Consider the following 14,831-nt stretch of genomic DNA (forward strand, 5'->3'; position numbering starts at 1 on the left):
GAGGCACAGACCACTTATAACTTAAGGAACCCCAGCAACCTTCAGAGGATCTCTAGGATAAAAGCCAGGCAAATGAATGGGTCAGAAACAGCAACCTCCATGTTTCTTCTACATTCGTTTAATGGTAATGGAAGACTTTACTGTAATATATAGGATTCAAAAGGTAAAATATTATAATATTTTAAGAATTTTAAGTTATCTTTCTTTGGGACACATGTGCAAGGGGAAGGGGGGCTATTCCCTTTTCTCCAGTCTAAGAGGCAGACTAAGGTTGACCTGGTCCACCTGTTACAAAAGGGAATGAAGAAACATTGGTTTTCAATACATCATAGTGAATCACTTTATTAAGGGGAATACCCTATTGGAAATAATCATATGGGAAAATGATACAAGAATGGCTGCTTTCCCTGAAGCAGGCTGCATAGAAGTTGTATGCCATTGTGGCATGCAGGGTTGCAGCTCATTTTCCTCAAGTCTTCTTAACATGCTGGTCACACAACGCAATCCCCTATATTGTACTTAATTTCTCAAGAACGGTTTCAGTGCCACAGCTCATAGATGAAAACATGAGCGTCAGCTTAACAGAACGGCAAGTAAAATAACTGCAAAACAATTACCTTTCAAACAGAGAGTCTGTATTAAAATTGATTTACAAATATAACAATCTGAACCAAAAAAAAAAAAAATCAATGTTTAAGCTGCTGGTATGCATGCCAAAATATTGACATCTGACCAATCTGAGAACACAGAAAAAAAAATTCAGTAATTTCAGTTTGATCCCCTTTAATAAAATTATAAAAAGGTAAAATCTAGCATTAGTGGTGAAAAATTTCACAGTATTTTTTTGCTTTTTTGTTTTATTTTTTATTAACAAAAAATTATTGTTTGTTATAAATAGCATCAGTCAATGGGTCCCTGGAAAATGAGTTTAACACAGCTTTCCTCGCCAGTCAACTGTGTTGCACAGAATGGGCAAGCAGCGTGAAATGCGTGAGTACCATGAGGAAGCGGGATCTGAGACCAGTATTTGGCAGTCTTCTCTGAACACACGTGTCCACAAGGGCTGAAAGCATGTGTAGGAGGACCAGCATCTACATAAAAGCCAGCTTCACAGCCAAGCCACAGAGGCACGTAGGGTCCAATTGTTCGACACATAGGACATTCCCTCTCGTTAGCCTCTGCGTCACTTCTATGACCCCAGTTGTGATATCCATGCACGTGGCCACAGGTAAGGTAAGCCCAAGGTTGTTTCTCTTCCACTACATCCTTGCGGTTCATACTAGGAAAAGCTAGAGTGTTTAATCCAACAGGACACTGAGGTCTGGCAGCATTTATTTCCTGTCTCAAGGCTTCGATGTGTTTTTGAGTTGGTGCATGAAACAAGCCATCTGCTGTTCTCCAGAGTAAGGTAGCTCCACATAAGTCAATAAGAGAACCATCCTGAAGAATGTTGGTTTCATTTTCCACCTGTAAAGAAAAAAAAAATGCATGAGATTTCCAACTCCAGAAATTTGTCATTCCCAACAGAGCTTTTCATAAACCTTTCTGAGAAAGTAACCTTGCAGCTTGGGTTGCGGACTAATTAGATTTAAACCCGACACAGCTGGAGAATAAAGATGCAAATGTGATTGGCTGCAAACATTTATAGATCTGATAACTCTGAATCCCCCCTGTGTAATTGTGATCACTGCTTGCCCAGCTCACAGCCTACCATTTCACAAACCTTGCCAGGTATAATGCAGTTCTTGGCAAGGACCATTTTATCCAATACCAATTTAAGTGCTCGTAGAATATTTTGGATAAGGACCTCCCATTACAACACAGAGGCAAATATAATAGCTTTTTGATGTCAAATAGTTCTGGATGTTGAAGAGTAGGAAGGAGGAAAATTAAATCCTTTAAAAAAGGTCCTGAAAACTACTTTCTATTTTAATAAACAAAAGAATTGCATGTTTTAATTTTCCGAGAATTTAATTTAAGAAATACATCCTTAAAATTGTCAGCAAGTTATCTAGGGTTCATTTCCTGCAATCAGCATTCCTTCTATCGCCACCAAATTATATCAAAATTATAGATGGGAATTTGCCATGTATCACCTAACCGGAGCAGCTGTGAAAATGCCGCTACTCCTATGTAAAATGAGAGTGTTTGCAAATGTCATTGAGTAACTATTTATGCATATGCAGAATAAATAAAACAATTTAAATATGTATAATTAACACCTTAACCCTGGAAAGTCTTAATGTCTTCCCCTTTGTGTTTTTATATCAGTGTATCACTTTGTATTCTTAAGTCATGGCACAATTATGAAAAACAAGTTTACACAGAAGTTATAAAGGTTTGAGAGTAGTTAAAACCAAAAGCCTTACAAGTTTTCCTCTTTGCTGAGCTGATCTGGTTTCTCTGAGTGTGTACACGTCACCGCAGACTGAAATTTCCCTCCATACACCAGGCTTTGATTCCTCAGTGAAACCTCCTTTTGGATGCATTACAAGAACACCATTGGTGGTTAGTCCGTCCATGTGGCCATCAGGATTCTTCCATTTAGCTGCTTTCTCCTAAAAAATTAAAGAGAAGTATAGACATCACTTTTGCATTTAGAGGCATGTTCTAGAACAACCTTGTTACCACCCTGGGAAACCTTTGAAATTCCATTCAAGTGTCATGTATATTCTGCTAAAACCAATTTATTGGGGGTTTGGGGGGCTATTAAATTTGGGCCTTGGACAGAATGCCCCTTTACAGTTGTGGCTGGAATTCCACCCTTATAGACAATTTGAAAAGATCAGTAGTGTAAGGCTGCTGGTTCTTCCATGTGGTTTTGGCCCCAGAACTACGCAGGCATCATCAAATGAGGTAAACTGGCCACAGTTCAGGAAACCCATAGCAATCTCTGGAGGAAACCTGGGGTTCCATTGAACCCTTATTGAGAATAGATATTCTAGAAGATAAAAGATTAGTTTGCCACTGAGCACTCATATTCACAGATATCTCAGAGCACCAAGGGAAATTTGAGTGGCAGTGCACTTACAGCTATAAGGTATGGGGACTGTCAGGGTGACCACAGCTATCACTCATGACATATGGATCTACCAAAGACATCTGCTGCATTTCTGGTGGTCTAGGTACCAAAGGCCATTAGAGCGTTTGGCTCTATACATATATACATACACACACTTAGATAGGGATTTCTTTGCTGTGCTTGTATTCTCCTGTAGTCTAACGAGTCATGAGAGTAGAGGCCGACTTCCATTTGTCTCAAGTGTATAGCATTTTAAATATACTGTTCCACCCAGACATCACAGAAATGTTCTATCAATTACTTTTATACATTCATTGCACAATCAAAAATATTACCATGTAAAAAAAAAAAAAAAAAAAAATAAAAACTCCACTGACACTTACACCGAGAAAGATATTTTTTGAGGAATCAAATCCTGCGGCATAAATTCTTGCTGTAAATGGCGGATTCCTATCGCAGACTATCCGGCAAGCGAACCTGGAAATGGTACTTTGTGTGATCTGAGCTTCATCGTTCTGGTTACCAGAAATTGTGTCCGTCACTACAAAATCTATAGGACTTTCTGTTGACCTTCCAATCTGTAGAGAAAATATAACATATGATTTGTTTGCAATGACAAAGGCTCATATAGTAAATATTACCAGACCAGACCAGGGGAATATCAGTCCATGTGCTTGTAGGTCCTTACGACAGACATAGTATTTCCCCAGATGAAAAAGTAATATGCATTATTACCACCTTCATGAAATGTCATAATTTTTATTTTAGATCTACATACAGCATGGTGCTGCACGTATACCATCTACCATTTCATAGAGATTGAGAGCTAACAAGGCAATTGTGACGGTCATCAAAGGTATGCCTTAAATATTGCATGAGATAGGTAGAACATAAATGATAAATCAATATATACGGATTTTTGTTTACTGCAGAGTTAAATTAGACCCATCGCCAAAATGTTTACTTTATATAAAAAGGTTTATAACCCCCTTCTATATGAAAGAAAATTTAGCTTTTTCCCGAATCCAATTTTTTTTTTTCGGGGGAAGCCCCTCCCATCTGTCTTTACGACATCGGTGGTAAAGACTGAATGGGAGCGTAGAGAGCATCCAGATACACAGCGATACACAATGTGGATATCCCACGAGGCTTCTGGATGCTCTTTCTGCGCATGCCCAATTTTACTCATGCGCAGTAAGATTGAATTTTTTTTTTTTACAGTTGCAGCAGGCTAAACCGATCACGCCCCTGCGCATGAGCTTTCATGAATATTTTAGTCAAAGCTACAGGAGAGAAATACTGGGTTTGTATTTTGTACTTTTAGAAATGCTAGTTGAGTGTCCAACCCAATACTGTGCATTACTGAGCCAGACACAGCAAGTGAAGTCAGAATTCCTATAAATATTGATCCTAAATCTAGGGAGTCAAAAACCCAGAAAGAAAAAGAAAAAACCTCACTAGGCCTTAAGTTATTATCAGATACCATCCTTTAATGGCTAAGCAGTAAAATCATTTGTACCTGAAACATATCTGTGTCTTTATCATGAGAATATTCCACAACAACTGTCTGGCTTCGGGATAATGTGTAGGAGATGCTGTGTTGACCTCTACTGCTGAATGCCTGCAAAGAAAAAAAAAAAAAAATATAAAAGTTTTCATTGATCACAGGAACTTAATGAGGCTCTTCCACGGTAAATGCCATGATTTCCTGAATTAGCTTTCTAATAAAACTCCTTCAGGGAGAGAAAGAAGAGGAGAGCATAGCAGTTTATGGATAAGCCCTTGACAGCTTTAACACATCTCTTCCTTTTGATAATTAAAAAAAAATTATAATTTATAAATAGACCTGATTTGCACCTTTTATTTATTATATATTAAACAGGTGAGCTAGGATATAGCAGCAAATATGTGAATGTTAAAGTTTTAATCTCTCCAGTAAAGCTTAAAGCAGAATGTCAGCCTTCAGCTAGGCAATGAAACTGCCAGACTTAGTGCAGATTCTACTGCACTCTGTGATAAGCTCATAGTGTGCAGTGAAATCTGAATAAGCAAATGCAGTACAGGAAAGCCTATACAACAGTGCAATACTGAAGACTATTTCCCTTGTCACCGAAATCTTTGTGGCGGCAGGGTGGGTTACTGCATCTATTTATGGAGTACATTTAGGTTTTGGCACTTATTTTATAATGAATCAATCCTTGTATATCTCCTATCACAATGTAGGTTCTGCTGCCAAATTGTAATCTCTTCTCTAATGAGGTTACATTCAGAGAGCCAATCTAACAATGTTAAGTGCAAAGTTCAGTTTGGCTCTCCCATGTAAAACTAGATACAGCCAAAGCATTAGAATGTCTGAAAAAGATTATTATTGTTTATAATCATATTTGGGGGGTGTATATACATTCTTTATTAATTTGCCAACCTATAATGAAGAAATGTGAGCAAGATTCACCTGTGCCAAATAAAGCTTAATATCTGTACGTAATGTGATGCACACCGACACTGCAGAGTTCTGTAGGGACATCAAGGTGCTCATTTGCCCAATGTTTGCTAAACTTCCTCAAATGTTGCCATCAGTCAATTCCCACCATACCCACATTTCATTTTACCCAAATATACAAAACGTATCAAGTGTGCCATTGTATTTCAGGGACAATTCATCCAAATAGGAAATTTCTTTATATAATAGAAAGTAGTTGGGATTTTTACAAAATATGTAACATCTGTGCTTTCAGATGAGACAAGCAAGTCCTGATTAAATGAAGCAAATGAAACGTCTGAAGAGCTAAGGTAGTATGGTTTATGACTAAACTATGGTGTGTAACCGATTCCTTCATAAATTATGTACCATCCGCTCAAACCCACCATGGAGAATTAATTAATACACAGCAATGGAAGGAGATCGATCGCAGCGGCAATCCAGACGCAGCAGAACAACTTAAAGAAAATTTACAAATTAAACATTTTATTTAGCCTGACAAACATAGGCTATTCTGTATTTGTAGAAACATTAGTAGTTGCCAGGGTAAGAACAATTTACGATTTCTTCATCTCTGGAAGGCTGTGAAAAGAATCTGTACAGGTTTGTTCTGAACAGATTTGTTTCTCTTTGACATGGTGATGTTAGGTTATCAAAGACTGAAAACAGAGCCTTGACCTCCTTATAGAGCCCTCTGTACCTTTACACAATCTTAATGGCCTTGTTTGTTAACAGATGGCAGCTACTACTTTGAGGATTTCAACATGGACCTCCTGGTCATACATGGACCACAGAAAGAATGTTGCAGGACAGAAAAGAAGAAAAGATCACACAATCATCGATCTAAGAATTGGCTTTCAATCACAGTGGAAGGGCCTCTGTATGGCAACCGATGAGACAGATTCCGGTTTGATTTGCTATTCTGGGACATTAGTCTGATCCTTTGGTTGCAGATGATTAGATCACTGCTCATGGACAGCTTGGTATTGTATCTTGGCTGGCAGCATGACAGGGAAGGAAATTTCAGTAAATGACAGCAGAGCAATTTCCTCTCAACAGTCCGTATTAAGGATTGAAAAGGAAAAATACAAAAGAAAGAGCTCTATAAAGGCTCATTCCCACTATATGGAAGCAGTGAATTTTTCTAAGCGTATGCATGTTGCCATCAGATGCATTTAGAAGTACATTCTGCAAATCAACGTATGCTCTGCCTATGTTACTAAGGTGCAATTGAGGTGCAATTAAAAGCAACCCAGCGCACAAACACTTCTGCTGTGCTAGGTGTTAACGGACACGCTTCTGCAACACACTAAGAATGGACCCTAATGGATTCCAATTCCCTAAAGGGGTCACAGTGCACTAAAATATAAAGTAGATGACAGTTCGATCCTTTGGTGGGGACTAATATTTTTCAAATGGCGAGATACCTGTTCCTATGTAGTTACACCTGCTGCGGCTAACATATCCTTGGTCTAATTGGGTTTTTTGCTTAAGTGAATGCAACAGGAGGAGATGGGTCACTTTGTGAAAGGATGAGGATAATGGATTACTAAACTTGCCCATCACGCTAGATAACTAGTGCAAAGTAAAGGCCAACCAACTGCAGTGTGCCGAGAGACGATTGTGGCCGGGAGATATTACAAGTATCCAAGACTGGACTATCGGGCTCAATTCATTATCCAGGGGGACCTGACCCTCTGTCAAGTAAATATATTTTTATATATGGAGGAGAGATATCCATTTATCATTCCTTTACCTATGTATATACCATTATACTAGCTCAAAAGCAAAATTGCACCTGTAGATGATCCTTTACAACCAGACCCCGGTAAACACAGTTTATTGATGCCCTATATTATTTTTATGGGTATTGGTTATCCTTTGTGAACTGGGCAAGAAGAACATCAAAAACAAGTTTCTGAATAGGTTAAAAGATTGCGATTACTGACCTAAGGCTCAGCCACCGTACAGCATTTGTGTGACGTATTGTCATATTCATTAGCAGAGTTGCAACCTCACCTTTCAAAGCAAAGCCCTGAACAAAATGCATGGCTGCACGAGGAGCGTTTCAGATGGATTATATGTCAGCGCAGGATCAATTGCTGGCTTGTAAAATGTACAGTAAACAAATTACAAAAGCAGGAATGTGCTCTGTATTTTAGGGATGTAGGAGGCTTTAAAGCTTATCCCCACGCATGACCCAAATGCAACCAACAACTCCTCTGGGTCAAGTCCTAGCAGTATTTTTTAAATATTTAAAAACAAAAAAAAAAAAAAAAAACAGATTTTAAAACCCCGACCCCCTTGACCTAAGCAGACATGTACAATTCTTGCAAGGTCAGCTTCTGGAATCAGAAGTCAGCAGGGTCAGTACCTAATGATATTATCTCCCCTCCTATTGTGTTACTTCTCCCACCTCCTAGATTGTAAGCTCTTCGGAGCAGGGTCCTCTGCTCCTCCTGTGTCACTGTCTGTATCTGTGTGGCATTTACAACCACTATTTAATGTACAGCACCGCGTAGTATGTTGGCGCTATATAAATCCTGTTTAATATTAATAATACATTTGCCTGCCATATATACACTTCGCTCATCATGATTTAGCCCCAAAGATGAATCCTCTTGGAGGATGTATGGAGATGGGATGGGGCTTGACCAAGTTGTATTGCTTTACAGCAGTAGAGAAAAGTGAGGTCACTAACCTGAATGTGCTCTGCGGCAGGGTTGTCTATATCACAAGACATGCTGATCAAAACTGCAAGCTTTTTTTCCTGTAAATTATATAAAATGTATACAATCATTTGCCTGGCTTTCAGATTGAATGTGCTTAGGACTAAATGACTATTAAACTGTATGTAGGTTGTCCATGGCATGCAAGACAAAGAATTATTAAATAGGTAAACATAGTAATTGTTATAATTAGGGCGTCCTTAGCAGCATATAATTTGTCCCAATTCACCACTGTACACACACTGAATGCCATCAATATATTAACTGCATACAGTTAATATTCTTTTATTTTTTCTAGTGGTCCTTTAATGCTAGCATTTCAAGTATTTTTTTTACAGCTGGCATAATAAAGATGCGTTGCTAAGGATTACTATGATAACAATGGTGAAAAACCACTTATCAAAAGCATTATGGTGTGCAGAAATTCTACAGAATCCACCAGGGAACCAGATGTATGCGTTTTTGGCTGGTTTTCGATCGACTAAAAAAGCCCTAGGAAACAGCGTTCAGATTTATGTTTGATGAACAGAAGAGAATGACTTTGTAGGGGAATCAGAGCCAAAGTACACCTTAGAAGGAAGCAAATATTGTTTAAACATAACAAGCATGTGTATTCTTAGGGCAGGTTCAGACCTTCCTCGGGATTGAGCGATCTTGTGTGGCTCCTGGTAGCTTGCAAGGTGGTTGGTCTTTCACACATTGACAGCTAGCAGCAGAGAGCAGTACTGGTACCACTCATTGCTGCCCCCATTCGTTTTCTATGGGGCTGCTGCAGGGAGAAGCTAATGTAGCGACTCCCGAGGTGGCAAAAGTAAGCGGTAAATAGTTTGGGGCTTCTTCCTGGCACGTGTTAAATTGTAGTGAATGATAACCATTGTGAATTGTTACTTTCACCATTCACTGTTTTATCAAAATTACTACCTAGCCTCCAATTAACGCGTTATTGATTTGGATTTTCATGATTTTTGCTAATAGATTTGATACCTTGCACCATGAGCAGTGCAATGACCACAAAGCCAACAGTCCACCTTTGAACAAGCTAAAAAAATGGTCTAAGACAACAAAAAAAACACATATAAAAAGGTCTGCTTGACATGCGTGCAAACAACCATGCAAATGTGCAGACCCTATTGTTTGGAAGTGATAATAGAAATGACAGATTTAGTTTACATTATAGACATATGGGAAGAATTAACAGAGCAGCTCTGATCTTTTTGTATTAAACTGTTACATGAGAGATGGAGGTAAATAAATTAAGCACAATGTTCCCAGGATATCGCAACCTGATATGCAGCTGAATTACTACAAAGCGCACACAGTGTCCAAAAGATGGGGGGGGAACTTTCAATTTCAATGCCTAATTGGTACCCAGCCATATAGTGCCATGGTTGATTCATTATTATACACTAACTTAACAAGTTCATTGAAGCCTAGACACCCAGTCAAAATTTAATTCCAGAGCCCACTTGTTAAATTTCAACTAGCACGGCAAACTTAAAATGTTTTTACATACTGATAAGTGCATACAACATTTTTATTAGTATACCATTTCCCAAAAATCCTCCCTTATTATTATTAACACACAAAAAGTGTCATGATTTATTCTGATTGGTTCCCAGTATTTATTAGGAATGCGGATATTAGGATTATTAGTGATGTGTGTAAAAACACAGCGCCTCACAATAAATTCATGGGTCCAACCCAAGGCCTGGCCATAAGTGGTGACCACAGCCACCAATTTGTTGTGACATCTGAGAACTTCTGGATCACGAAGGAGAATCAGTTGAAGATTTCACATCACCGGATATTCACCTTCATACATTATCAAAGCAGATACTGCCATGAAACATGGTCTACATAAAATCAGTACATTCTGTGGCTCGACTTTGGGACTAAACTTTGCCAACCAGACCCCCTTATCCAATATTAGTGGCAGAGAGCCCAGTACAAGTGCTTTTATTGAATAGTTTGCTGCCAGGTTGGTATGGCTTAGACCTGAATGGGGCTATTCCAATTCATAATTAAAGTAGGGAACACGGAGGCGATTTCTGGCTAGAAAAATAACAGCTCACACCGAGCAGTCCCCGTTTTAAATGTCTGAATCCGAATTCCGCTTTACCCAAAAAAAACATGTGCAAAAGTCTGCTTGAACGATCCAATCAACCTAGGGCAGGGTTTCTCAACCAGGTTTCCACCAAGGGTTGCTAGGGTGTCTTTAAGCAATTTGTAACCCTCAGGTAATCAATATTGTTTCTTTGGCTATTTGTAAGGGTGACATTCTTCCAATTAGCCAGCAATGCAGGAGGCATTCTTCTTACTGACCACCATGCGAATATACTGAGAACAGTGGATATAGTAATTATAGAAGGGGCAACACAATACTTTGATTTTGTAAGCAAGGGGGAACCCTTAAAATAAGTGTAAGTATGCTGTAAAAACCTAGATCTAAAAGGATACTGTAGAATCAGACGGTTACATGTGGCCAGCTTTAGACCAAGTTGTTGCCCCAAAAATTGATTCACATGTTGTCTTATTACTCTAAAAAGGTGTTATCACTATAGTTCAAACCAATCAATCGAGGAAAAAAAAATTCCTGAATTCTGAGAGCTGTTGATTAATTATTTTACAGCGTCCACCAGCTATGGAATTCCTTCAAATATGACGTATATGGAGTCGTGTGTGAAACGTCTTGTGTGTGATTGATCATGCCTAAAACAATCACAAACTGCTACTATGTACAGGTTCAGTAGCCATAACAAGAATGATGGTGTCATACTACCATGGTGGGAGTTGTAAAATGTAAAAAAGCAAAATAATTATTATTAAACGGGATTTATATAGCGCCAACATATTACGCAGCACTGTACATTAAAATAGGGGGGAAAAAAATGAGCAGACAAGCACAGACACATACTACTCTACATCTCACCAACAGTATCCCAGAGACATTGGAGACAAGAAGAGTTGGGGGAAGAGGGGTATTCTTGATGTATAGTAGTAATTATTTTTAATACCACCCAATTTCCTATACCTTTTTTCTTGTTCATTACCTCAAAGATGAATAATTTAAGAAAGCAGACTCCTAACAAAGTGAAATACAGCTGCTTGAAAAGGGAGGCATTTACCGTTCCATGTGAGCAGGAGAGAAGGATACCTTACATAGCAGGGATCAGTTATAATCTGCTTTGATCATAATACCTATGGTAGAACACACCTTTCAGAGGGTATTATGTAAAGCTGCAGAGGCTTTTAAAGTCTTGGGTTCTAAGAAAGGTTAAGAACAGGGCGTGTGTTCTCCTGGGAACACAGATGACTGTGTGCAGAGCTTTACAAGTGGGGGAAATTATGCAGGCAGTTGGGAGAACTCCGACTCATGTTCCCTACTTTGGCTGAGAATCGTGTAACAATACAAGTTTGTTTAGAAGAGGCAAACAGCGCTAAATCTTGTACAATGAAAACAAGACCAGATTGAATCCCAGAAACAAATCTGTTTTATATAAAACAAAGAAAAATTTAGCCAGATTGTCGCCAGGAAATTTAACACATTTGGGAGTGTCGGATCCCTCCAGGTTCTCGTTTTATCATGCATCACTTCGCAAACAGCTAAGCCTGCAGCAAATGCTGGGCCGTGAACTCAACGCAAGATATTTGCTACAACATGACAATTAGAACCGGCAAGAAATCATTTCATTTTTTATCATTTCTAAGTCACAAAACAGCCATCCCAAGCTAACTCTGCAGCCTAATTGTGTAGTCATGGCCTGGAAAATAAAATCAAGAAACAATTAATCACAGCTGCAGTGTGATACTATCCAAAATGTCTTCATTTTCCAAATACAGAGAATAGGTAGATTATATAGGCAGAAAAAGTTTTGATCCATTAGGGGTGAATATGGGACAATACAAATGAACAAGCTCTAACTCCAGCCTTTAGGCTATATCTACCCAAAACCTTTTTGTTTTAAATGGAATAGGGGAGAGTTAATATCTGACAGTTTACAGAATGTGCAATATTGCCAAAAATTTCTTTCACCTCCTAACCAAACGGAAACTGGAGGAAATCTCCACTTTATTCAAAATGTAAAGAGGTTTTGCCTAGATAGCCAATATTTTGCATAGTGTATTCTCACAGATTTATTTTATTTTTTTTAATTTACCTTTCACCTGCTCCTATTCTCTTGAATGGTAGAACCATAGTAGCTCAATCTAGTACACAAATATATAATACATAGATAACAGCTTTACGTGTAGGCAGTGCATCCATTTTAAAACAATTGTACAAGACTATAGTGGTACCCTAACTATTCTCTACTACAGTTTGGTACGACTAGGTCTTTCTTAGGAACCGAGCCTAGTGAACGAGAAGCAGCACACTGAAGAAATCATCGCTCAGATTCTGCTCTTCTCTTATCACCATGTTTGTTATGAACACATGTGTATGAATCCTTCTGCATCTTCCTTTTCTAGTCTGAGCTCTGCTGTAAGGAAAGTCGGAGCAGCCAATCAGCTAGCAAGGTACCAAAGAGCCGGGAGATGCCCAGGAAAGTCTGCCCCCATTGCCCCTCTTAACTTACACCCTTACAGTGATCTGTGGTTAATAAAGAACATGACTGGCTGTTGGTAAAATAATTTTGTCTAACAAATATTGGGAATGCTTGCAGGGACTAGGTAATAAACCGGAGCTTCGAGAAATGAACATCACTTACAGGCTCCAAGGAGGGAAAACACAGAAAGAGCAGATTGCATATAATCTCATCCCACATCTCAAGCTTGCACTTTACTGGCTGCTCGGTGCGATCCACTTAACAGCTGGGACTGCAATGTTTTTTTGCCCAAACGAACATGACTTCCCAACATGTACATTTGGGGAAAGGCTGGATGTTCAATGGGGACAACATCCTGACAGAGGTTTCAGCTCTTACCAAAGTCAAAACTAAGCCCTCTGCCCCCAAATGATAGCAGAATTCTCATTCTGCAGAATACACCTATTGACATCTAATTGTGGAAATGTAACACTCCCTTTCTTACACAGGATTCCCATAGTGATCAGTGCTAAACATGAAATGAGTATCTTACTTAATATTAAATGAGAAGAGGGACTGAACAATTTGCCTAGCAAATTAGACTTACTATAAATCTTATCAACGTAAAAGGACAACCTCACCTTTAATGAAGTTGCCCTTCCTAAACATGAGATTAAATATCTCCTTTCCCGATCCAGCAAGGTTTTGGCCCCTGTAGCCACATTCAGTGCTATGGATGAAGCCAGCCATACACTATGTAATAGATTTGATCCATTGGAGGGGGGGGGGGGGGAACAACTGAAATAGATTGGACAAGATGTCTAAGGTTGGAGTTCTACTTTATGAGCGCCTATTAATAAAAATGTATTGCAGGTTCCTGTATTCTCAAATATCATGTCAATAGGGAAGACATGAATTTCCTTGCAGCATCCACAGATGTTTGGGTGGAATTCACATGTGCAAGTGCTCACATCACATTCCATAAATAGCAACACACAGCTGGAACACAATGTTCATGTACTTTCTGGGACAAATACAGAAACAAGCATGAACCGCTTCTGCGTCTTGTCTCAAACCACAAGAACATCCAGCCATGCTGTTTTCAGTGTTATTACCTGAATAGAGCCAGTGAGGTCCGTCCGATAAAGAGAAATGGCCACAAGCACCAGACCTGAGGATTTAGGTTTCTTGTACATGTAGGAGACAGCCAACACCTGAACTAGTGCAGACCACAATCCCCTGCTGCAATTTCTTTTTATTGGTATGTGTATAGGAGACGCTAAAGCTGCTGGTTTAAAAAGTAGGCATTCAAAAAAACCTGTACAAGAAAAGTTTTACTAACTCTTCCACACCCAAAAGCTGGGCCATGCTGCAGCAATGTATAGCAACATCCGTGTTATTAGTTTAATGGTCAATAGTAAGCATCACCTTGGGGGTCTTGAGGTGATATGGAAGAAAACTCAGCATGAACATGTCCTCTGTATTTGCCTGCTATGAAGTCTACATGGCCATTTAGAAGGATGAAAGCTGCTAAAAGTTTGTCCTAAGTAAAGGGCAGAAATCTTCATTCTTTTACTTCTTTCCTGTCAAAGCACTCTAAGATATAAAAGAGATGTTGGTAAGGCAAAAGCTACAAGTTCATATACACATTCATGGTTTTTTTAACTCTATCATCCCCAACAACAATTAGTCTTGAGGTGTTTTTCTGCTGGACTACTGCAAATAAACAAGCAGGAAATAAGTGCAGGTGGAATCCTGATCCACTTTCAAACCTTTCCTAGAAGCATGAGGAAGGCTACAGAGTTATGCAAATCATAACTTTAGTTCCAAGAGTCAGCTTTCTTTCAGTTCCTCCCTAATGTTTAGGACCGGGCACTTAGTGATAAAGTCAGGAGCTAGGTGCAGGACGGAGCGTTGGAAAGCTTGTCACCATGTACTGATATTGTGTAATTCCATGGCCTGCTTTCAGGATGCTGCAGAAGCCTTCTAAATTGTACATTTGATTGTTTGATATATATATATATATATATATATATATTTATATATTACACAAGTGCAGGTTTGCTGTAACAGAAATA

General features: G+C 38.9%; 1 protein-coding gene across 2 annotated transcripts in view; it reads right to left on the reverse strand.

The window, feature by feature from the left end:
- Positions 1–766: 766 nt before the first annotated feature.
- The window catches only part of PELI2 (pellino E3 ubiquitin protein ligase family member 2), a 36,024-nt gene continuing 21,959 nt past the window's right edge, over positions 767–14,831 (reverse strand). The window contains exons 3-7 of one of the 2 annotated variants that reach the window (XM_072427557.1): positions 8,203–8,271; positions 4,542–4,643; positions 3,406–3,600; positions 2,370–2,558; positions 767–1,467 (exon numbers count right to left, since the gene is read on the reverse strand). In XM_072427557.1, coding sequence (XP_072283658.1) covers positions 901–1,467; positions 2,370–2,558; positions 3,406–3,600; positions 4,542–4,643; positions 8,203–8,271 — 1,122 coding nt within the window. In that variant the 3' untranslated portion in view covers positions 767–900. The remainder of the gene's footprint in view (positions 1,468–2,369; positions 2,559–3,405; positions 3,601–4,541; positions 4,644–8,202; positions 8,272–14,831) is intronic. The other variant, XM_072427558.1, reaches the window with a different exon arrangement.

Source organism: Pyxicephalus adspersus, chromosome 12 (genome assembly GCF_032062135.1).
Source record: "Pyxicephalus adspersus chromosome 12, UCB_Pads_2.0, whole genome shotgun sequence".
Classification (NCBI taxonomy): domain Eukaryota; kingdom Metazoa; phylum Chordata; class Amphibia; order Anura; family Pyxicephalidae; genus Pyxicephalus; species Pyxicephalus adspersus.